Source organism: Erpetoichthys calabaricus, chromosome 7, assembly GCF_900747795.2.
Source record: "Erpetoichthys calabaricus chromosome 7, fErpCal1.3, whole genome shotgun sequence".
Taxonomy (NCBI): domain Eukaryota; kingdom Metazoa; phylum Chordata; class Cladistia; order Polypteriformes; family Polypteridae; genus Erpetoichthys; species Erpetoichthys calabaricus.
Genome location: NC_041400.2, coordinates 191,715,470 through 191,741,280, shown reverse-complemented (window position 1 = coordinate 191,741,280; position 25,811 = coordinate 191,715,470). Strand labels below are relative to the sequence as shown.

The following is a 25,811-nucleotide window of genomic DNA, read 5'->3' as shown; positions in this document are numbered from 1 at the left end:
TACTAATAATATAGTGTGATTAAGTACAGCAATTTTAATCAGGAACCCTGACTGAGACATGACAGCTTCTGACAATCCGATTACATTTTATGACCAGTTAGTGAAGTTTTATACTTTAATACTTTGTAGTTCATCACAGCGCCACAGAGTGGTGATGTAACAATACTACAACTACTGCTTTTGGAAATTTATTTTCTGGATGCTTCTACCCGTGTCTGCTCAAAGTGTGCGCAAAGCAAATAAATGTGCAGACTGCCACGCACAGACTACAAAGGCCTTCACAGTAACCTGGTTAAGGGTTTACATGTCCACATATTCACGGAGAAATAACTCAATTTGTCTAATCAGCATTAGAAATCAGGTTTCTGTGAATAGTCAGGTTATTGAATGAAATGAAAATATATTAATTGTAAAAGCAACTGACACCTTAATCAGATTACAGAAATTAACAAAATTTTACGAAGTAACCAAGAGGCAGTAGGTGGCACTGACTCACTCACAGTGTCCGTATCCTCGATGCTTCTCTGTAGTGAGGCCAGATGTTTTAAGCTGTATTAGCCAACCCACGGCGTAGCGTACACCGCATAATTATGTATTGATGGGTGAACACTTCCTGAAAGACACAGTTGTCCAAATGGGGTAGGTTTGAGGATACGACTGTAGGTGAATGAAAAGATGGAACTCTGGAGAGGGCAACATACAATTATCCGTGACTGACAATTGGAGGACCGCCGTCGCACGCTCATTCAGCGATTCACATCCGCGACAAACATGCTTCTTCTTAGATGGTCCTGCCGCGTCCACCCTCGCACTCGAAGCATACACACTGCCTGGTCATGTGCCCGTTCGCAAGTGCAGCTCACAGAGACCCGCCAACCAACTGTAAGACCATGGGATACCCCTCGCAAACTGTTTTACATACTGCATACAGCGATTCACATCGAAGCATACACACTGCCTGGTCATGTGCCCGTTCGCAAGAGCAGCTCACAGAGACCCGCCAACCAACTGTAAGACCATGGGATACCCCTCACAAACTGTTTTACACGCTGCATACAGCGATTCACATCCGTGACAAACAGTTTTACACGCCGCATACAGCGATTCACATCTGCGACAAACATGCTTCTTCTTAGATGGTCCTGCCGCGTCCACCCTCGTTCTTGAAGCATACACACTGCCTGGTCATGTGCCGCTCGCAAGAGCAACTCACAGAGACCCGCCCACCAACTCTAAGACCATGGGATACCCCTCGCAAACTGTTTTACACACTGCATACAGCGATTCACATCTGCGATAAACATGCTTCTTCTTAGATGGTCCTGCCGCATCCACCCTCGTTCTCGAAATATACACACCACTTGGTCATGTGCCCGCTCGTAAGAGCAACTCACGGAGACCCGCCCACCAACTCTTAAGACCATGGCGTGTAAAACAGTTTGCGATGGTGGACACGGTCGTGCGTCGTAACCGAAAAGAATAATGAAAAGTCAACGTGGCTCAGAGGTGCATGTGGAGTGTAGCAGAGACGAACGCGAATGACGCCCTGTTTTGTGAGTTGCTGCATCCGAGTTGGTGGGCGTGGCTCTGCGAGTTGTCGTCGTATCCAATGGTCTTAGAGTTGGTGGGCGTGGCTCCGTCCTGTGTGCTCCATGGGTGTCTTGCTCGCTGACGGCTTAGTGAATTATATATATATATATATATAGATTATAAGAAATTGTTAAGAAAATGTTTCTCAGTTTTTAAGACAGCAAGTACAGTACTGTATATAAATAAAGCACTGAATGCGCCTGTGATTCTTAAGGTTCACACTTCACTTTCTTGTACTATTTCATAATGGTAAGAAAAAAAATGAAAGAGTTTCATGAAAATGCCGTCCTTGCCAAAGTGCCACTTGAGGCAATCGCCTTGTCTCCACTTCTTATGTGACAACCGTGGCCCAGAACAGCCAGCGCTCCAAATTTTAGATGTATGTTAACAGGTGTGCTGCGTTTTTATCTTCTTCTAAGTTACCTTGGACAAGAATATCAACCAAACGTAAAATAGTAACTGCTGCTGAGTGTGGATGTGTAGGTATTCCTGTATTTAAAGTGCTTAATCCTTGGTATGCTGGACTGGTGCAGTGATTCAAAGATCTTTTAAGTGGTCCCTGATGGCTAGGGAAGCATCTGCCAACTTTGCTGGATCAATTATTCTGGCCAGAAATGTGTCCTGCTAACCACTGCGCCACCGTGTCTGAAACAACAGAAGATGCAGCCGGAACATCTTTTTTTTTTGTTTTCTGTCTGTCTGTACTGATACTTCCCTCAAGAAGTCGGAGATGCCTTGTTAATAGTAATAAATCTCTTGTTACTATTATTATTTCACAAGGTTAGAGATCCGGGAGAGAGGCACCACCTTTAAGGTTTGTTTTGACTCGCAGCTGTGCATTGTGGCTAATTGCACACACATTTGGCCTGCATATGAAATTAGCCACATGGTGCTGTGCCAAGTAAATGAGTGCACAGGGATCAGTGTTACATATTTGGTGGCAGTACTCATAATATACCGCAAGTTTGTTTTTTTTGTTTTTTTAACAACTGTAGTGCGCTAAAATGGTTGGAGTACCGAGCAGGTAGTGAGATCACGCATGCACAAAGCAGTGTAATCTGTGAGGTCAAGTACGTTTAGAGTAGCCATGTGTGAAAGTTCTGCAAATCGCTGCTACAGCTCTGTGATGGCATGCTAACCTCTCAAAGCATCGTGGGGCACTGGGGAATAAATGTCTAAGTTGTCAGCACAGTGAATTTGTAGGAAAATATTGGGGTGAACAAAGTCAAATACAGCAAATACACTCTACTCACTGTGAAAAACGCTTTGGTGAATCTCACCGATGAACACTAGTTCAAGCAAATATGTTCTGAGATCTTCAGGTAACAAACACAGATGCAAGTTGACTATTAGAATATTTGAAAACCTTTGCTGAGAACAGGCAATTCATCCCAATGAACGTCACCAATCCTATCCACCTAATTTCTACAAAATAACATCATTGGACTTTTAAGACCCCTAATGTCCTTCTGTCTACCACACTACTTGGTCATTTATTCCACGTGTTTATTATTGCTGTTTATTTTGATAAGTTGTCTTTGTACTTTGGTAACGGATATCATCTCTACTTTCAACTTTGATTTTTGACACTTCTCTCTCGGTTTTGGTGCTCGTATTTTGGACCTCCCAGCTACGGTCTTTCTTCACCTTTCTTTTCCTGATCCATTTCCTCTTCTTGTGCTTAATTTTTACTTTCTCGTTTACAAAGTATAGGGAAAGTATTGTAATCATCCAAAAATTCGACCTCGAGATTTTGATGAATCTCGACGTTTCAGACCTACCAGAGTCCAATTTACTTTCTCACAGAGAAAGTATTGGGATTGTCCAAAACTTCGATTTCGAGATTTTGATGAATCTCGACGTTTCAGACCTACCAGAGTCCAATTTACTTTCTCACAGAGAAAGTATTGGGATTGTCCAAAACTTCGATTTCGAGATTTTGATGAATCTCGACGTTTCAGTCCTACCAGAGTCCAGTTTACTTTCTCACAGAGAAAGTATTGGGATTGTCCAAAACTTCGATTTCGAGATTTTGATGAATCTCGACGTTTCAGACCTACCAGAGTCCAGTTTACTTTCTCACAGAGAAAGTATTGGGATTGTCCAAAACTTCGATTTCGAGATTTTGATGAATCTCGACGTTTCAGACCACCCTGAGTCCAATTTACTTTCTTGTAGAGAAAGTATTGTAATCATCCAAAAATTCAACCTCGAGATTTTGATGAATCTCAACGTTTCAGACCACCCTGAGTCCAATTTACTCTCTCGTAGAGAAAGTATTGTGATTGTCCAAAAATTCAATTTTGAGATTTTGATGAATCTCGATGTTTTAGATCTCCCTGAGTCTGGTTTACTCTCTTGTAGGGAAAGTATTGTAATCGCCAAAAAAATTAGATTTCGAGATTTTAATAAATCTCAACATTTTTGCCATTTTTGGTATTGTCTGTGTGTCTTTCTGTGTGTGTGTATAGTTAAACACGATAACTTGTACGCTTTCAGTTAGGTCAACTAAATTTTGCATCCAAGTATTTGTTACAAAACATAGATTTCTATCAACTTTTGAGCTATTTCCTCTAAGCAGAAGTGCTACTTTTTTATTCATGCAGATGCAGAGTCTGATTTATTCAACTTTACTTTTATAATAATTGTTCAATATATTATTAATTTGATTTGATTTGTTTTGATGGTTCTTTAATGTACATTATATAAAAATATAATCATTGTCTTGCGGTTTACTCCACAAATATCCATCCCTATATCTAAATATTCAAGAAAGTCGAGGGGAAACCACTCCCGATTTTCCTATTTTAGCATAAGATGTGATTAGAGGGTTGCTGTACTACCTTAAAGTGTTACAAACTTGTCATTTTTCTAATTTCCCCTCATTCATTTGGTGTAATCCTACACACTAAATGGGGTGTTCAGTGCTGCAGGTCATGAATCTCCTGTGCTGATGAATCTGCCTGATGTTCTTGTGACCACAGTTGCCAGTATAATCAACATGTGTAAGGCCAAGTGATTGTAGCTGACAACCCTGGCCATGGCTGCACGAGGAAAATTTACCGAAGTTTGAAGAGAAAGACTGTCAGAAAGTCTGCTGTTAGTTTTTGCATTTACTGCTAACTTTTATTGTTTCATTTTTTCCGTTATTGCAGGTATTTTAGACAGGTATGGTTGGTGCCATTTTGTCCTTTTGTTACTTAGGGCCACTCTTGTGTCTCTGTGATTGTGTCTTTTGAGACAGTGACCAAACTCTTAACCAACATCTCATTAGGGTTTAGAGTCACTCGGAATGGTTACTCTTATGGAAGAAATGAATATTTATCATTAACTACGATACTAAATTGTCCCTAGTGTGTGCTTGGTGTGTGTGTGTGTGTGTGCCCTGCGGTGGGCTAGCGCCCTGCCCGGGGTTTGTTTCCTGCCTTCCGCCCTGTGTTGGCTGGGATTGGCTCCAGCCGACCCCCGTGATCCTGTAGTTAGGATATAGCAGGTTGGTTAATGGATGGATGGATGGATGCAAGTGAACTATGATACTTAGCTCAATGAGAGAAGTTGCAAAATCAATCAGAATGTTCAAACAAATTATAGAAAATAACCCGATCTATATCCATTAAGTAGTTCTCACGTTAAAAACAGACAGACAGACAGACGTTGGATTTTATTATATATATATATAATATATATATATATATATAATATAGAAAGAGAGAGATATTACGTTGCATATGTTGTTTTCTAACATGTTGTGAGTTTCTATGGTTGCCTCCCTAGCCAGGTCTCTCATGTAAAACAGATTTTAATCTCAGTGGGACTTCTTAAGTAGTTCTCTCATGAAAAGCAGACAGACAGACATTGGATTTTTTATATATATATATATATATATATATATATATATATATATATATATATATATATATATATATGTGTGTGTGTGTGTGTGTGTGTACACACACACACGCAGTCATAAGAAAAAGTTTGGGAACCCCTCTTAATTCTTTGGATTTTTGTTTCTCATTAGCTGAGCTTTCAAAGTAGCAACTTCCTTTTAATATCTGACATGCCTTATAGAAACAGTAGGATTTCAGCAGTGACATTAAGTTTATTGGATCAACAGAAAATATGCAATATGCATCATAACAAAATTAGACAGGTGCATAAATGTGGGCCCCCCAACAGAGATATGACATCAATACTTAGTTGAGCCTCCTTTTGCTAATCTAACATCCTCTAGACGCTGTCCTCCTATAGCTTCTGACGAGTGTCTGGATTCTGGATGGAGGTATTTCTGACCATTCTTCATACAAAATCTCTCCAGTTCAGTTCAATTTGATGGACAGCCTGCTTCAAATCATCCCATAGATTTTCGATGATATTCAGGTCAGGGGACTGTGACGGCCATTCCAGAACATTGTACTTCTCCCTCTGCATGAATGCCTTTGTAGATTTCCAACTGTGTTTCGGGTCATTGTCTTGTTGGAATATCCAACCCCTGCGTAACTTCAACTTTGTGACTGATGCTTGAACATTATCCTGAAGAATTTGTTGATATTGGGTTGAATTCATCAGACCCTCAACTTTAACAAGGGCCCCAGTCCCTGAACTAGCCACACAGCCCCACAGCATGATGGAACCTCCACCAAATTTGACAGTAGGTAGCAGGTGTTTTTCTTGGAATGCGGTGTTGTTCTTCCGCCATGCAAAACGCTTTTTGTTCTGACCAAATAACTCAATTTTTGTCTCATCAGCCCAAAGCACTTTGTTCCATAATGAATCTGGCTTGTCTAAATGAGCATTGGCATACAACAAGCGACTCTGTTTGTGGCGTGCGTGCAGAAAGGGCTTCTTTCTCATCACCCTGTCATACAGATGTTTGAATTGTAGAACGATGTACAGATACACCATCTGCAGCAAGATGTTCTTGCAGGTCTTTGGAGGTGATCTGTGGGTTGTCTGTCACCATTCTCACAATCCTGCCCATATGCCGCTCCTGTATTTTTCTTGGCCTGCCAGACCTGCTGGGTTTAACAGCAACTGTGCCTGTGGCCTTCCATTTCCTGATTCCATTCCTTACAGTTACAGAAACTGACAGTTTAAACCTCTGAGATGGCTTTTTGTAGCCTTCACCTAAACCAGGAGACTCAACAATCTTTGCTTTCAGATATTTTGAGAGTTGCTTTGAGGATCCCATGCTGTCACTCTTCAGAGGAGAGTCAAAGGGAAGGAAGCACAACTTGTAATTGACCACCTTAAATACCTTTATATCTCATGACTGGACACACCTGGGTATGAAGTTCAAGGCTTAATGAGCTCATCACACCAAGTAATCAGCATTGAGCAGTGACAGGCATTCAAATCAGCACAATGACAAGGGGACCCACATTTGTGCACAGCCAGTTTTTCACATTTGATTTAATTTCATACAACTAAATACTGCGTCACTAAAAATCTTTGTTCGGAAAACACCGCAGGACTGAGATGTTCATAGGAAATGAAAGACAGACCACTGTTATCTTTGTGTTGAAAGGAGAGTCAATTATTATGCAGGCTGAGAGGGGTTCCCAAACTTTTTCATATGACTATATATATTTTTATATAAATATATATATAGATCTTGCTCAACGGAGCCCAAAGGACTAGCATTCCTTCTGTCACTGCTGGGATCTGAATCGGCGACCTTTGAGTTACTAGCACAGATCCTTGAGCCAGAGGGCCACATGCAGCACATAACTAAAAGAGAGAAAGAGATTGGGAGCCACGCGCTGATTACAGTGCACCCACCACACGACGAGCCACCTGGATTGAGATCCCAGTGCAGCCGTGCAACGGGTGACACCTCAGCCCCCACACTGAACAGTGTGAGTTTTTTTTAAAGTGGCTGAAGTGACAATCGTGCCACCAACCCCCCAGTTTTCCCTTCCAGTTGGAGGACCTGTCAGGTTGCTTACAGTTATGGTGTTAACACTTTTTTTTTTTTTATTCATAAATTGTACCTATATCAATTATTTTTTACGCTTTAGAACTCATTTGAATATCACTTAGCCTGTATAGAAATAAGTATTTTATGTGAATTAAGTGCATCATTTCATGCTGACTAAGATTATGATGCAATGAAATGAGCAATAAAAACACACCTTGCCACAGGGCGTCATTTTATAATACGCCAGCACTGACGGTGAAAGTGAAAGGGGAACCCGGGGTAACTTTTTTTCAGGGCCCATTAATCTTTAACAAATAGTCCGCGGCCGACCTGATCTGTCCGAATGTGCGGCCGAGTGAGGGGATCGGTACCCACTTACCTGCCAGTTTGTAATGAGAATGGTGCGCTTTTGCACTCTGATGCCCATGGAGGATCGCGATTATTGGCAGTTATTCAGCCTTCTACCAAAAATTGGCTAAAAAGTGAACGCCCCTTCCTCAGCAGCGCCACCTGGCAGTAGTTTTATGTCAATTTATTATTATTTTTTAACATTAGCAATCCCAGACTTTACGCAATGTGGCCTCCGGTAGGGGACGCTGCCGTCCCTGATAGCACCTGTCTGTGGCTTTCCTCCTAATTACACGCGTCGTCCTAGAGAGAGCGTGTTTCAGGATTTGAAAGAAAACATTTAATAATTAAAAATGTTTGTTCAGCTTCATGTTGCCGCCGTGCATAAAAATGATTGAAAATGCTAGTTAAAAAAGAAGCACTGTTGCTAACTAATGTAAATTTTTCAGAGACGTACCTTTTTTTATTTTTCACTTTACCTTCTCTATGCCTTTAAATTTCATAATTAGTATTTAGGATAGGCAGGGAATGTTCAGTTTATTCACAAATACTTATAAAGAACCAAAGAACCTTGATTTTCATTACACTAATGACACCGTTTCAAGCACTGCCATTGAAATTAAATTAATGGAAATAAATTAAATGCAAAAAAAAAAAAAAAAAAGCAGTTTTGCCAGCAGGCAGATGTTAGAACGTCACAGAAGAACCCTGTCCTTGTGCATGCTGCGTGAATCCGTCTGCCGTGTGCTCAAAAAGAGACATTACATTTTCAAAATAGGACGCTGATTGGGAAATGAATAAGTAATCAATGCAAAACTGGGATCTGTGCCAGTCGAAAAATAAAGGTTATTATTTGGCAGAGGGATTATTAGTGCGCTATCCATCAATTAAATTGAGATTGAAGCAGCGTTTTAGAAGTGCTGATCCAAGACCATGGGAGGAAGGTTTTATTGGAAATGCCAGAATGTAAGGAGTAAAGCATTTCTAACCCATACAAGGGTTATGGGGTGAACGTCTTAAAATAAATGATTCGTCGAATTTAACACGCAAGCTGAAATGTGGGCTCTTTAATACCACTGAAAATTAAAATAAAGTTAAGAGCTGGGCTAATCCTTGGCAGTACCTATGTGACTAAATTGACCACCCTAGTTTTGTTAAAACATGCAATACAGAAGGTCATAAAAAGCAAATCTCTTACGCTTCCGACAAAACTTGCCTCAATGACGCTTTCTCGGTTGTCTCCCTGCCTGAACTCCAGAGTACCTGTGTGGAGATGGAAGGACAGCCACCCACCTCTGCAGCACCCTTACCGATTTGGGCCTATAATGGCATCTTCATCTGAGCTCGATGATGTTACTACGTGTCAAACGTTTTACAACACCTCAGTTTTTGCAATTTGTTATGGAGTAAGATCGCGGTTGAAAATAACGTAAGTCAAATTTACATTTCACATTTGTTAATTACGCTTGCCCTTCTGAAAATTACGCTTGCCGATTCTCAAGTGTGAACAAACTGTCAAAAATATGTCACTGGACGCACGAGGCCTTCTCTATCGATGAAGAAACAATCAAGTTTTGTTACTACGCATGTGCCACAAAGGTGGAAAGATGGAGTTGTTTTTGACCACGATCCTACTCCACATAATACGGGTCGGCGGTTGAAATGTCACCTCGGTGTTGTGTGTTTGTGATCTAACTGGAGGTCTCGGGGACCGGAGTTTTCCCCAGCAGCATTTAGTGAACGTCCGTGGGGAATCAGCCCCGGCTGTGATGGAAATCCAACACAGGGGTGCGCCATTGGACCCTCTATTTACTTCACATGCGAGTCTGCCATAAATTCCACAGACATATATGGCAGAACGTGGCCGTTTCACGGTTTTTCGCTTCCAGACAGTTTCTTATTCACACAACTTGTCCATAACAATTATTTATTTCCCCTTGGGATAAATAAAGTCAGTCAGTCAGTCAGTCAGTCTGTCTGTCTGTCTGTCTGTCTGTCTGTCTGTCTGTCTGTCTGTCTAATGTTAACAGCCAGTCAAAATATTCTGCAGCATTAAAAGATATTAATGTGCTTCACTAAAATGGGCCCTTTATTTGGGGAAATAAAAAAATAAATAGTTTCCACATTTTCTACCTGATCAGAGTTACATCAAGTTGGACCAACTTAATTATTTTAGTTGTACTCGTAATTTTCAGAAGCGCAAGCGTAATTGACACGTGCGAAATGTAAATTTGACTTAAATTATTACAAGTTATTTTTGAAAGCAATCTTACTCCATAGTTTTTTGGGGGTTTTTTTGTTCTTTATTTCGCCTTACACAATTTCTTGTATTAGGAATTTGTTAGTTTTCCAATACCCCTTGGGGTCAGAGCGCAGGGTCAGCCATTGTACAACACCCCTGAAGCAATTAAAGGTTAAGGGTCTTGCTGAAGGGCCCAGCAGAGTAGGATCTCATTTAGCAGTGACGGGGATTCGAACTGGCAACCTTCGGGATAAATGACCTAAAACGGTGAAAAAGTAAGTAGTAAACTGTCAGAGGTTTAAATTTAAAGTTTAGGTTGGCAAAAATGGAAAAAAAGGAAATTTCAGAATACTGCAAATGGGCTTTCCTCAGGGAACAACTAATAGGTTACAACCTACAGATGTCTGCAGCAATTCAAGGAAATGAAGCCTTGAAAGTTGAAGCAAACAATTTACACAGGTGTCCCAAGTTGTGTTGATTACTTCAAAATCCTCTGTGTATCTTGAAGCAGAATTTGAATAGACTGTGTTACTACATCCTCTGATGTCCTACTTGGACAATATTCCAGTGACAGTGGCAAGAAAATGACAATTAACAAATGAAATGAGACTGAGCATTATTACCCACAAAAGTGTAGGCCTTTTATTTCAAGAAATAGCAAAAAAAAAATATCAACGTGTCAGTGAGTCCAGTGGTGTCCTACACAATCGAAAGGCAATTGGATACTCTGATAGAAAGAGATCTGGCAGAGCCAAAGACCCAAGCCAATCAGAAGACAAGTTTCTGAGGGTCACCATCTTGTGTGATCACAAGCACAGCTTAACAGTGTGGGCTGAAAAAGTCAACTGTCAGTGTCTACTGTGAAGAGGAGACTTAGTGCTGCAGGTCTGACAGGGTGAGTGGCAGGAAGAAAGCCATTCCTTAAAGGACAAAACAGGGCCTTGAAATTCCAGCTCTGGACTACTGCAGACTGGAAGAAAGTCGATGAATCCAAAATTGAAATCTTCGGTTCATCACACAGGGTGTTTGTACACTGTCGAGTTGGTGAAAGGATGGCTCAGTGTGTGTCCCCAACGGTCAAACATGGAGGATGAAGTGTGATGGTCTGGGGTTATTTTGCTGGAAGCAGAGTTGGTGACTGGCACAGAGTAACTGGCATTTTGAATCCAAAGGGTTACCACAGTTTGGCTGTTATTTTTGCAAAAGGTGCAGGCTACTTTGATGATTCAAAAATCTGAATACAATTTTGTACACTTAATGATTTTTGCAGGCTTTTAGGGGTTCTAGTGTTAAACCCTCACCCTAACGCTGCGTTCCATTTGAAATGGGAAGTCGGAATTTCAGAGTTCATATCCAGAATTTTTCAACTGGAACTCCTCCACAAGTCAGATTTCCTACTGAGTGATGGCTCTGAGGCTAGGGATCTGCACTGGCAATCGGAAAGTTGCCGGTTCGAATCCCGTAAATGCCAAAAGGGACTCTGCTCTGTTGGGCCCTTGAGCAAGGCCCTTAACCTGCAGTTGCTGAGTGCTTTGAGTAGTGAGAAAAGCGCTATATAAATGCAAAGAATTATATTATAATAAACTCAGTGCTGGTCTGCCAAGTCCGAGTTTCTCTGACATCAGATTATGACGTCAATCCAAACTGATTGTGCAGTGTATCTGTTTACATTGAATATATGTCGTATGTTACATTGCATATGTTGTATTTTAACATGTTGTGAGTTTGTACGGCTTCTACCCTGGCCAGGTCTCTCATGTAAAAGAAATTATATAAATAAAATAAATTAAAAAAAGGTGGCAACACACTGTGAATTTTAATGAAGGCCTCTATTATTATACTGTTTATTATCACTCCTGTCAATGTGTGTCTTATTAAATCAGTCATCCGCACAGTGCTGTGCAACGTCTATGCGTGGACATGTTGCACCAAATACCGCGCTGTTATCAACTGACATTTATTCCAATGGAGCTCAGCACAATAAAGGTTTTCCTGGACGTGTCCATATTGGTTTTTTCAAAAGTTTTTTTGCATTTACGCGGTCAACTCAGTTGTGACGTCAATGCCCAGCTCCAATGTCCGACTTCCGAGGGAAGTGGAAGACAGCATCATAATGTCAGGGTCACAAACTCAGTAAACACCCCACCCAGCAACCGCAGGACACATCATAGTGATGGAATCGACAAAATGGTGGCACTTGAAAGAAAAGCATCAAAACGAAAGTGACACAAAGAAATGAGCATCAGAATTAGGTTCCGTATCTCAAAAAACCCGTAATACATACAGTGGGGCAAAAAAGTATTTAGTCAGCCACCAATTGTGCAAGTTCTCCCATTTAAAAAGATGAGAGAGGCCTGTAATTTTCATCATAGGTATACCTCAACTATGAGAGACAAAATGAGAAAAAAAAATCCAGAAAATCACAGTCTGATTTTTAAAGAATTTATTTGCAAATTATGGTGGAAAATAAGTATTTGGTCACCTACAAACAAGCAAGATTTCTGGCTCTCACAGACCTGTAACTTCTTCTGTAAGAGGCTCCTCTGTCCTCCACTCGTTACCTGTATTAATGGCACCTGTTTGAACTCATTATCAATATAAAAGACACCTGTCCACAACCTCAAACAGTCACACTCCAAACTCCACTATGGCCAAGACCAAAGAGCTGTCAAAAGACACCAGAAACAAAATTGTAGACCTGCACCAGGCTGGGAAGACTGAATCTGCAATAGGTAAGCAGCTTGGTGTGAAGAAATCAACTGTGGGAGCAATTATTAGAAAATGGAAGACATACAAGACCACTGATAATCTCCCTCGATCTGGGGCTCCACGCAAGATCTCACCCCGTGGGGTCAAAATGATCACAAGAACGGTGAGCAAAAATCCCAGAACCACACAGGGGGAGGACCTAGTGAATGATCTGCAGAGAGCTGGGACCAAAGTAACAAAGGCTACCATCAGTAACACACTACGCCGCCAGGGACTCAAATCCTGCAGTGCCAGACGTGTCCCCCTGCTTAAGCCAGTACATGTGTAGGCCCGTCTGAAGTTTGCTAGAGAGCATTTGGATGATCCAGAAGAGGATTGGGAGAATGTCATATGGTCAGATGAAACCAAAATAGAACTTTTTGGTAAAAACTCTACTCGTCATGTTTGGAGGAGAAAGAATGCTGAGTTGCATCCAAAGAACACCATACCTACTGTAAAGCATGGGGGTGGAAACATCATGCTTTGGGGCTGTTTTTCTGCAAAGGGACCAGGACGACTGATCCGTGTAAAGGAAAGAATGAATGGGGCCATGTGTCGTCAGATTTTGAGTGAAAACCTCCTTCCATCAGCAAGGGCATTGAAGATGAAACGTGGATGGGTCTTTCAGCATGACAATGATCCCAAACACACCACCCAGGTAACGGAATGGCTTCGTAAGAAGCATTTCAAGGTCCTGGAGTGGCCTAGCCAGTCTCCAGATCTCAACCCCATAGAAAATCTTTGGAGGGAGTTGAAAGTCCGTGTTGTCCAGCGACAGCCCCAAAACATCACTGCTCTAGAGGAGATCTGCATGGAGGAATGGGCCAAAATACCAGCAACAGTGTGTGAAAACCTTGTGAAGACTTACAGAAAACGTTTGACCTCTGTCATTGCCAACAAAGGGTATGTAACAAAGTATTGAGATGAACTTTTGTTATTGACCAAATACTTTTTTCCACCATAATTTGCAAATAAATTCTTTAAAAATCAGACAATGTGATTTTCTGGATTTTTTTTTCTCATTTTGTCTCTCATAGTTGAGGTGTACCTATGATGAAAATTACAGGCCTCTCTCATCTTTTTAAGTGGGAGAACTTGCACAATTGGTGGCTGACTAAATACTTTTTTGCCCCACTGTAAATAATCATTCTAAAAGTATGACGTCAAAAACATGCCGTAATCACAATACTCGGATATTTAGGGATTGTGTGCGCCGACCTTTAAAATGGTTGCTTTGATAGCATCACACATGGTGCTATCCCAGTGCCCTCTGGGAACGATCACCCTGGGAACCCTGACGGCAAGTGCACGAAACAGCAGCGCGCAAAATAATACGAAATGGAGTTGCAAAATAATTTTTTTAAGAAAAAAAAAAACTAATATAAAAAACGAGTTTTCTGACTGGAAACCATACAAAAAAAATGACAGTAAATCCTCATCGGTTCGTTAGAGTTGTGGTACAGACTTGTTCGATTTTGTTATCAGCAGTGGACATGCGTCTCAGTCCTCCTTTGTGCTTGGCAGTCATTTTTGAACTTATGAATCCTTCCCCAAGCCGTCCACCGGGGCAAAACGTTGCCTCCATATATTGTAAGAAAGCCAGCCAGTCATTTTCTAAACTGCTTAGCCCTGAACAGGATCCTGGGGGTCTGCTGGAGCCTATCCCAGATGGCATAGGGCTCAAGGCAGGAACTAACCCAGGACAGGGTGCCAGTCCATCACAGGGCAAACACACACACAGGCCAGTTTACGATTGCCAGTGCACCTAACCTGCATGTCTTTGGACTGTGGGAGGAAGGCAGAGCATCTGGAGAAAACTCACAAAGACAAGGGGGAGAACAGGCAAACTCCACGCCGAGGGGCCCTGGGACGCAAACCACTGGTGTCCTTACTGTGAGGCAGAAGCGCCACCACCGCACAACCACGTGTAAAAATGCCTTGTATGGATTTCGGCCCCTGGTACACCCGCTCTTTCATGGTGCAAACGGAGGTGGATAGCAATGGTGTGCCTCAACTGCTCAAATAGAAAAGGCCTAATTTTTGTCTTTTGGGGCTTTGGGAAAACAAAAGATGAGCATTCAGACAGGGAATAATTATTTCTGTAATCATTGGCTTTGGCATGCCTGGTCATCCTTTCAGAGCTACATCCGGCCGTCAGCTTCTGCATGCTACTTCATTCCTTTTCATTGTTATCACTTTAACAGATTGAATGATGGTATTTCAAAGTGTGCAGCCTTCTTTGTTATGAATGTCCGCAAGCGTGTATCAGAGGGAAAGGCTCAATCTGGGCATTAATACCAGACAATAATTAGCTGCCTCAGACATCTCCTGCACTGGATCAATCGATAAAACCACATTAAGAGCACACGTTACCTCAAAAAAGAAATCCTAATACATAATTGAATAGAATAAGCGCTTCATTTTTGACAGTGTTTTAAAAGTTCCTGTTGAATCCAACTTGGTGAATGGCACAATGAAACTTTTATTGAGCAAATGAAGCTGTCAGGCAAAAAAAAAAAAAAAAAAAAGACAAGGGGGCATAGTCGACCCATCTAATAAGTTCACTCTAAATGTTTTAAGGTACTGGTAGACATAACAGTGGTAGCAGATATCAGTAAAGAGTTAATGGCCTTCAATACAAAACAAGAATCGACAACACGAGAGAATTTTGTCGGCCCAGCATTTCCTGTTGATCTGATAACTTCTTCATCCCTCCATTGGTGTTGTGCGATGCAACAATCCTAACCTTATTCTCGTGACGACTTCACTAGAGGGTGCCCAATACGTTTCATCATAATAAATGGTCATTGGCTTTAGAAAGGACAGGGGTCCCACATACGGAAACACCATATGTTGTCCTCTTGTGCCTATTTGTTTATGTGATTTCTTACGGGTTGAAAAGCGTCTTTGTTTGGGGAGTGAGCCCAATTTATATAAAATCCTCACATCGTCATCACCGTAGATTCAAACTTTCCATTATTTTCAGGAGGTCGTCCACAGGGGATTTCAGATCATAGCTACGCCACCCATCATCTCATCTACATCTGTGAAGCTGGACTGTGTCCAGGGTGTTTTATCGTTTTGTTGGATTTTATTTTGCATATTAATCATTTTTATCAGTTACTAGCTGTCCCCAGCAGCTCCGCCCACATAGTAGTGAAACTTTAAAAATCAATAAAAAAAAATTTTTTTAAATGTAATTTGTATTGAGAAGAATTTATATTTATAGCTTTTGTATCCGAGGGCCTCTTTCTATACAATATTTTTGGTTTTGCTGTCGGGCAAATATATATCGGTTTCTTTGGGACATAACCCAGGTGAAAGCGACATAAAGCTGATCATACAAGAAGCCTGGTGATCAACCCCGGCCAACTCGATGGTCTGTCCCTGGACCTTGTTAATTGACATTGCAAAGCAAAGCTTCACCAGGAACTGTAATCGCTTGAATTGAAAGGGCATGTCCGTCGCAATTAGAGGAAAGGGAGAAATTAAAACCCTATCGCCAATGCCACAGAAAACTGACTCAAACGGAGGCTGACGCGTGAGTGAGGAGGGCTCCGCCCACTTCCCCCTCCCCTTGGCCCGCAGCCTCACTCTCACTCTCTCTCTCTCGCATTCACACAAATAAATCGCTGCCACAAATGAACTATAATACTTAGCGCGATGGGAGAAGTCGCAGAATCAACTGAAATGTTCAAACTACTTCTAGAAAAAAGCCTGACCTAAATCCGTTAAGTAGTTTTCACGTGTAAAGCAGACAGACAGACAGATGTTGGATTTTATTTATATATATATACAGTCGACCCTTGATATACGACCGGCCTGACATGCGAACAACTTGATTTACGACCAACATCTTGTGTTACGACCCGAATGCGGTCACGTGTATCCGCTTGCGCGATTGTAAACAAACAGCTGAGAGCATTCGTAAGCGTCAGTCGGAGCCCAGATACATGTGTTTGTGGACGTAATTTCGGTCAGTGCAGTGATTTATATAATTTATTTTGATAATTGCTAAGGAAGGAAGAGAAGGTAACGAAGGTAAAGAAAGCGATCATAATCGAAATGAAGAAGGAAATTGTGCGGAAATATGAAAGTGGTATTCGTGTGACCGATCTTGCTAATATGTACAGCATGTCGAAATCCACCATCTCGACAATTTTACAAAGAAAAGATTTGTATAAGGAGGCTCCTTCCAAACAATAACCACCTTCCATTTCATTCTCCTCCTCCTCCCTTCCTGCAGCCCAAAGATGTCAAATTAAATGGTAAGTACAGTATGAAATTGTTGTTTCTGGTAGGCTAGGCAATTTTTATAACTTTTTAGTTAGTACATTAGAAAAATTGTTGGTGTTTTGGTAAATTATGCACATTATACAACCCTTTTTATTATGAAAAGGTTAAGTAAGTGTTGCTGTGGGCGGTTCGGAACGCATTATGGGTATTTCCATTATTTCTTATGGGAAAAATAGTCTTGACTTACAACCAACTTGAGTTACAACCAGCCCTCGCGAACGAATTGAGTTCGTAAGTCAAGGGTCCACTGTGTGTGTGTGTGTGTGTGTGTATATATATGGGACAAGAAATAATACCCGGCTGGAAGGACGGGGGGAAAACAAACTTTCAGGACTAAATGCTCCCCCGATAAACTAGATGGCAGCATCCCTGGGTTAGGATGCCCACACAGAACCCAACAGGGCTGCCCCACAGGATTTATAAATTAAATCAAGAAAACAATAAATATGTGAATAGTGTATAATAAAATGAAAATTGCATTTACTGTACCTCCATGTTTCACGATAAGTTCCTTTTTCACCTCAATCGTCAATACTGCAACCTTCCTCTTAAACTTTGTTGCTTCCACGCTCTTCTTGGATGCCATGGTTAATAGACAGAGGTCATACAGTCATGTGAAAAAGTTTGAGACCCCCTCTGAGCCTGCATAATAATTGACTCTCCTTTCAACAAAAAAGATAACAGTGGTATGTCTTTCATTTCCTAGGAACATCTGAGTACTGCGGTGTTTTCTGAACAAAGATTTTTAGTGAAGCAGTATTTAGTTGTATGAAATTAAATCAAATGTGAAAAACTGGCTGTGCACAAATGTGGGTCCCCTTGTCATTGTGCTGATTTGAATGCCTATCACTGCTCAATGCTGATTGGTTGTAACACCAAATTGGTTGGATGAGCTCATTAAGCCTTGAACTTCATAGACAGGTGTGTCCATCATGAGAAATAAAGGTATTTAAGGTGCTCAATTACAAGTTGTGCTTCCTTCCTTTTGACTCTCCTCTGAAGAGTGACAGCATGGGATCCTCAAAACAACTCTCCAAAGTTCTGAAAACAAAGATTGTTGAGTCTCCTGGTTTAGGGGAAGGCTACAAAAAGCCATCTCAGAGGTTTAAACTGTCAGTTTCAACTGTAAGGAACGGAATCAGGAAATGGAAGGCCACAGGCACAGTTGCTGTTAAACCCAGCAGGTCTGGCAGGCCAAGAAAAATACAGGAGCGGAATATGTGCAGGATTGTGAGAATGGTGACAGACAACCCACAGATCACCTCCAAAGACCTGGAAGAACATCTTGCTGCAGATGGTGTATCTGTACATCGTTCTACAATTCAAACATCTGTATGACAGGGTGATGAGAAAGAAGCCCTTTCTGCACTCACGCCACAAACAGTCGCTTGTTGTATGCCAATGCTCATTTAGACAAGCCAGATTCATTTTGGAACAAAGTGCTTTGGACCGATGAGACAAAAATTGAGTTATTTGGTCAAAACAAAAAACGCTTTGCATGGCGGAAGAAGAACACCGCATTCCAAGAAAAACACCTGCTACCTACTTTCAAATTTGGTGGAGGTTCCATCATGCTGTGGGGCTGTGTGGCTAGTTCAGGGACTGGGGCCCTTGTTAAAGTCGAGGGTCGGATGAATTCAACCCAATATCAACAAATTCTTCAGGATAATGTTCAAGCATCAGTCACAAAGTTGAAGTTACTCAGGGGTTGGATATTCCAACAAGACAATGACCCAAAACACAGTTCAGAATCTACAAAGGCATTCATGCAGAGGGAGAAGTACAATGTTCTGGAATGGCCGTCACAGTCCCCTGACTTGAATATCGTCGACAATCTATGGGATGATTTGAAGCAGGCTGTCCATCAAATTGAACTGAACTGGAGAGATTTTGTATGAAGAATGGTCAGAAATACCTCCATCCAGAATCAGACATTCATCAGAGGCTATAGGAGGACAGCGTCCAGAGGCTGTTAGATTTGCTCAACTAAGTATTGATGTCATATCTCTGTTGGGGTGCCAACGTTTATGCACCTGTCTAATTTTGTTATGATGCATATTGCATATTTTCTGTTAATCCAATAAACTTAATGTCACCGCTGAAATCCTACAGTGTCCATAAGGCATGTCAGATATTAAAAGGAAGTTGCTACTTTGAAAGCTCAGCCAATGAGAAACGAAAATCCAAAGAATTAAGAGGAGATCCCAAACTTTTTCATATGACTGTATATACAACCAAACACACCAAAAATAAACTGAAAAAAGCACTGAAAACACACGAGCGTAACGCAAGAGACTTTCGGGCGTACAAAAGACGACGTTTCCACTCAGTTGCTGCATTTTTTTTCACTGAACGCACAGTTCAAACATAGAAGCATCGTTCGAACTCTGGACCAAATTCCTCTCGAATTTAAAAAATTTGGAACATTCAATGCCAGAATCATTCGAAGTACAAGGCACCACTATATTTTTTGTTTGTTACCAAAATTAAAATTGAGACTGAAATGAAGAAGTTTTAGCTACTGTGGAAGAATTTCTTGGAAAAAAATCTGGAGTGGTCTCCCCTTGACTTTCTCATATACTCAGATATGGGGACAGATATTTGAGGAGTAAACCGCAAGACAATGGTTATATTTTTATATTATGTACATTAAAGAACCATCAACAACAATCAAATTAATAATATATTGAACAATTATTATAAAAGTAAAGTTGAATAAATCGGACTCTGCAGCTGCATGAATAAAAGGTAAAGTACCACTTCCGGATAGCAGAAATAGCTCAAAAGTTGATCCACATTTTGTACCTAATACTTGTAGGCATAATTTGGTTGACCTAAGTGAAAGCGTACTCAAGTTATCATGTTTATACACACACACACAGATAGATAGATACTTTATTAATCCCAAGGGGAAATTCACATACTCCAGCAGCAGCATACTGATACAAAAAACAATATTAAATTAAATTAAAGAGTGATAAAAATGCAGGTAAAACAGACAATAACTTTGACAGACATAATTCCAAAAAAGTGGTATTTTCGGACTCAGGGAGGTCTCAAACGTCGAGATTTCATCAAAACCTCAATCAAATTTTTGGACAATTACAATTATTTCCCTATACTTCATATACGAGAAGGTAAAAATGCAGGAGGCTACAGACGTGATAACAGGAGACAAGTGCAGAAAATGTTACCAGGAATGGAAGAAGTGCTGAGACAAGTGGATTGGATCTCAAGGATAGGAATGTGAAGGTGACGAACGAGGAATTGTTTAGAAAAGTTTTATAATAAAGCGTTTATTTTTTTTTTCCTCCAAGTTTTGCAATTTTGGGTCTCTCGCTCATACAGTTAGGTCCATAAATATTTGGACAGAGACAACTTTTTTCTAATTTTGGTTCTGTACATTACCACAATGAATTTGAAATGAAACAACTCAGATGCAGTTGAAGTGAAGACTTTCAGCTTTAATTCAGTGGGGTGAACAAAACGATTGCATAAAAATGTGAGGCAACTAAAGCATTTTGTTAACACAATCCCTTCATTTCAGGGGCTCAAAAGTAATTGGACAATTGACTCAAAGGCTATTTCATGGGCAGGTGTGGGCAAGTCCGTCGTTATGTCCTTATCAATTAAGCAGATAAAAGGCCTGGAGTTGATTTGAGGTGCTTGCATGTGGAAGATTTTGCTGTGAACAGACAACATGCGGTCAAAGGAGCTCTCCATGCAGGTGAAAGAAGCCATCCTTAATCTGCGAAAACAGAAAAAACCCATCGGAGAAATTGCTCCAATATTATGAGTGGCAAAATCTACAGTTTGGTACATCCTGAGAAAGACAGCAAGCACTGGTGAACTCAGCAACGCAAAAAGACCTGGACGTCCACGGAAGACAACAGTGGTGGATGATCGCAGAATCATTTCCATGGTGAACAGAAACCCCTTCACAACAGCCAACCAAGTGAACAACAATCTCCAGGGGGTAGGCAGGCGTATCGATATCCAAGTCTATCATAAAGAGAAGACTGCATGAAAGTAAATCCAGAGGGTGCACTGCAAGGTGCAAGCCACTCATAAGCCTCAAGGATAGAAAGGCTAGATTGGACTTTGCTAAAGAACATCTAAAAAAGCCAACACAGTTCTGGAAAAACATTCTTTGGACAGAGGAAACCAAGATCAACCTCTACCAGAATGATGGCAAGAAAAAAGTATGGAGAAGGCGTGGAACAGCTCATTATCCAAAGTATAGCACATCATCTGTAAAACACGGTGGAGGGAGGCAGTGTGATGGCTGCCAGTGGCACTGGGACACTCGTGTTTATTGATGATGTGACACAGGACAGAAGCAGCTGAATGAATTCTGAGGTGTTCAGAGACATACTGTCTGCTCAAATCCAGCTAAATACAGCAGTCACATTGATTCATGATACAGATGGACAATGACTCAAAACATACAGCCAAAGCAACCCAGGAGTTTATTAAAGAAGTGGAAAATTCTTGAATGGCCAAGTCAGTCACCTGATCTTAACCCAACTGAGCAGGCATTTCACTTGTTGAAGACTAAACTTCAGACAGAAAGGCCTGCACTTCAACTGCATCTGAGTTGTTTCATTTAAAATTCATTGTAGTAATGTACAGAACCAAAATTAGAAAAAAGTTGTCTCTGTCCAAATATTTATGGACCTAACTGTATGTATGTACACCAAGGGAGGAGGGATGCCTCATGTTAAAAGACCCAAAACACCCAACTGGCCTCATGTTAGCATCACTGATGTTATGAACTGTTTCTGTTTTACATTTTTTCCGCGTTTTTCAATCCTTTATTTTGAACCGTTTACAAACAATTACAGGTTGTTTGAGTCCCTGAGTATATTTCTGATGTTTTATTTTCAGTTCTGTACTCGTTTTAAAGGGCATGAAAATATTTGGGGGATTTTTTTTTCACCCCAAACTATTTTGTTTTTCATGGGCACTGCCATTTCATAGATTCTTTCCTGTATCCTGTATCGTCACAGTGACAACACTATAAAGGTCAGCAGTACTCATCTTCTGGTTATCCGAGATTATGGATTGCAAAAAGTAAGTTGTTGGGTGTGTGCTTACCTTCATTTATTAACTATAAATAACAGCTCTATGATTATATTTTCAGATCATGACTTTTGTATAACGAGTTTTGGTGAAAGATGGGACTGATTTTGAGTTTCGACTTTAGTTTGGACATAACAACATTCCCCCTTCTCCTCATCCCTTCATTAAAATTCACTTGCCTTTCCCATCAGGAATAAAAGATAGTGTGTCCAGGTGCATCAGAATATGTACATAATGATCATAACATTACCAATAACAACATTATTTTATTAATGATAATGATGATGATGATAATAATGCAATAAATCTATGGATATAATTTACAAGAGTGGCACAGTGGCGGTGGTGCTGCCTTGCAGTAAGGAGACCATGGATCGCGTCCCGGCTCCTCTCTATCTGATGTTTGTACATTCTTCTTGTATCTGTATGGGTGCTGTGGTTTGCTCCCACTGTCCAAAAACATGCACATTATAATAATAATAATGATAGTACTATATAAATGTAAAGAGTTATTTGTGGGTCCCCCCCCCCCCCATAACATACAGGTTGATAGTATTTTTTTATTATTAGTGTCTAATAATATAAATATTTTATCCAGTCCATTTATCAGATAAGAGGTTGTGGCTGAGGTTCATATCCTGTTCTTATATCTTTTTTCTTTAATCATTTTTGATTCCTTTTGTTTATGTTAATATTGTTGGTCATTTAGTGTCTATATGTCTTCTTCTGTTTTGTGGGTGGTTCCCCAAGAGGCTGGGTCACCTGCCCATCACCAAAAGGGACTGCCCTCAGGCCTAAAAAGTTTAAGGAAAGTTGCATTTGGGAAACATGTTATTCAAAATCGAAATCAAAGTGTTAAAATCCAAATAGAAATGGTACGGAACAAGGACATCCAACAAACCCATGAGCCCAGTCACTTGTGTAACGTGGGGTTGTGGCCGAACCTGATCCAACGCCAAATTAGAAACCGGCAGGTCACAAATGACCTCAATCTGAACGCCAGGGTTAGGGATAACTGATTCAATACCTCAAGTATGGTGTGTTTTGTTGTGTTTGGGTCCTTGGGTGACCAAACCCTGCCATATCCCTAACCCTAGCCCTAAGGAATAGAATATAACTGATTCAGTAGGTGCCTCCATACCTGACAATCTCCCAAATAATAAAAATAAAAAAATACCTCAAGTATGGTGTTTTGTTGTGTTAGGGTCCTTGGGTGACCCCATTCCCTTCTTTATTAGGGAGACCTTAACAAAATGGCTGCCAAACCCCTAACCCTACACCTAAACCTAAGGAACAGAATATAACTGATTCAGTAGGTACCTCCATACCTGATAATACCCCCAAATAATAAACATACCTCAAGTATGGTGTGTTTTGTTGTGTTTGGGTCCTTGGGTGACCCCATTCCCTTCTTTATTAGGGAGATCTTAACAAAATGGCCTCCAAACCCTGCCATATCCCTAACCCTAACCCTAAGGAACAGAATATATGGCAGGGTTTGGCTGCCATTTTGTTAAGATCTCCCTAATAAAGAAAGGAATGGGGTCACCCAAGGACTATAACACAACAAAACACCATACTTGAGGTATTTATTTATTTATTTATTTTCTTGTTCTCATGTTTATAATTAGACATGGCATGTGAAGCTTCATTTATTCTAACCTTTTTGTTTTCTTCTTCCCTTTCTCCTGGACAGGTGCACAATGCTGTTCCTTCTCACTTGACCCTGCATTCAGACAAACTGCCCCCCGAACAAGACTTTGCGGTGCTGAATGCCGAACCCGACTGCACGTTTGCTTTGCTTCGAGAAACATCCGGAAACAGCAGAGCCCGCTTCTCGAAGAGCTCCTTCTCCTCTTCCTTAAGTGCATCCAGAGGAACCAAGCGTCTCTAACGGTGGACTTTTTCCTTACCTTAAGAGCTTTGTTTTACTTTTTTTATTTTTTTTTTTTATACTTTCCCTTTTTAAAGCGACTTTTTATTTTGGTGTAAAGATGTAATTCCCGATGGCTGCTGTGCCAGTTTTTCGTATCTTTAATTTATTTGGTTCTTGTATATATTTTATATTTCTTAAAAAAAAAAAAAAAAAAAAAACAGTAAACTGGCGTCTGCAAGTGCATTGTGGTCTCCTAAAACATTTATTTATGTTTTCTACTTATTATGCATTCCAAATTGCTGAAAAAGTGACACATTTAAGGTAATTTTTTCCCACAGACTTTTAACGAAAAAAAAAAAAATCAATAAGCCATTTTAGTCTCTATCTATCAAAGTAGTTTCATACTTGTCTGTTTTAAAGCGGGAATGCGGCACTTTAATAGGATCGCGCCGGCTATTTGAAATGTATGCCAATGATTCCTGTCATTTCATGGCAGCCCTGCCATGGTTCACTGAGCCCCCACTTCTCTCTTGTCAGCTCGACTGCAGACAAGCATTTAGTTGCAAACTTTAAGCAGGTTGTGCAAAACAGAAATGATGTGACTGCTGCTGCCCCTTCCGCAGCGTCGTGTCACTCTTGGTCAATGTGAGAAGGTCAGGTTGCTTTTTGTAAAGTTAGATGATAATACAAGCCCATCTGAATGTGTTAACTGCAGGCTCTCGTCCCGGCTGACTTCCAAATCCCCATCGTCACGTAATTTTTTTTTTTTGTTTCCTTTTTCCTTTTATCCATTCTGCGTGCGTTTGATGAGGCCTGTAGAAGCGGCAGCTGCTTGAGATTTCTCTATGACATGTTTATGATCCTAACAAGGACAATTCCCAGTCCAGCGCTGCAACTAATTCTGTTAGCAAAAAAAAAAAAAAAATCTTATACTTTTTTTTTTTTTCCTCTTGATGAAAATGCAGCTTTGGCCTTCAAAAGGTAAACTCATCGTTTTTTTTTTCTTTTTCTTTTCCCCTCCCTGGTACCCCAAGAGTGACGCCCATGTCTTGACAGCATATGAATCAAGGCCATTGCCCTGCATTTTCTGCCTTGTAGCACACAAAAGTAAAATCGCACGTCAGGCTGAGATGTCGGGGAGCTGACAAGATGCCCCAGTGACATTTCAGCTCGAAAGAGCAAGTGTCTTGCAACCAAGTGGTCAAATATCAAATAATAGGTCAAGCAGGAAGGAGTTGAGTGCTAACCAGAAGGCAGTTTCTGGCAACTTACTTGACAAGCGCCGGGGCGCTCTGCGACTTAACAAAGTGATGTTCTGTTGGGTATTGCGAGACAGTCTGTTCTGTATTGCCTTCAAAAGATCAGACATTGACATTGATTAATCTCTTTAACCCCTTGAGCATGGAGGTAGGTTCACAAAATTCTACCGGCAGTGCAAGTCCTGATGGTTTTCACACAGTGTGCTTCAAAAGATATTCCACAGCTCATTAAAATACTTTGACCCCATCATCTTCGGCACTACAAACTGTTTTATTAGAGTTACGGGAAAAAATAAAGAAGACAGTTGTGCCCCCCTTTGGTCGCTCGTACAGTAGCTTCAACCCTTCAGCTCTCAGATGATGCGTTTTATTGTTGAATACGCTCGCTTTATTAATGGCGTGCCCTTGCACTCTTCTGAAACATTAAATGGCGGCTTTTTAGGGTGTACG

General features: G+C 40.8%; 1 protein-coding gene across 1 annotated transcript in view; it reads left to right on the top strand.

The window, feature by feature from the left end:
- LOC114654975 (coiled-coil domain-containing protein 171-like) overlaps positions 1-24,239 on the top strand; it is a 510,202-nt gene extending 485,963 nt beyond the window's left edge. Inside the window, exon 25 of the mRNA XM_028805855.2 lies at positions 23,923-24,239. Within this exon, the coding sequence (XP_028661688.1) occupies positions 23,923-24,120 (198 nt within the window). The 3' untranslated portion in view covers positions 24,121-24,239. The remainder of the gene's footprint in view (positions 1-23,922) is intronic.
- Positions 24,240-25,811: the final 1,572 nt, after the last annotated feature.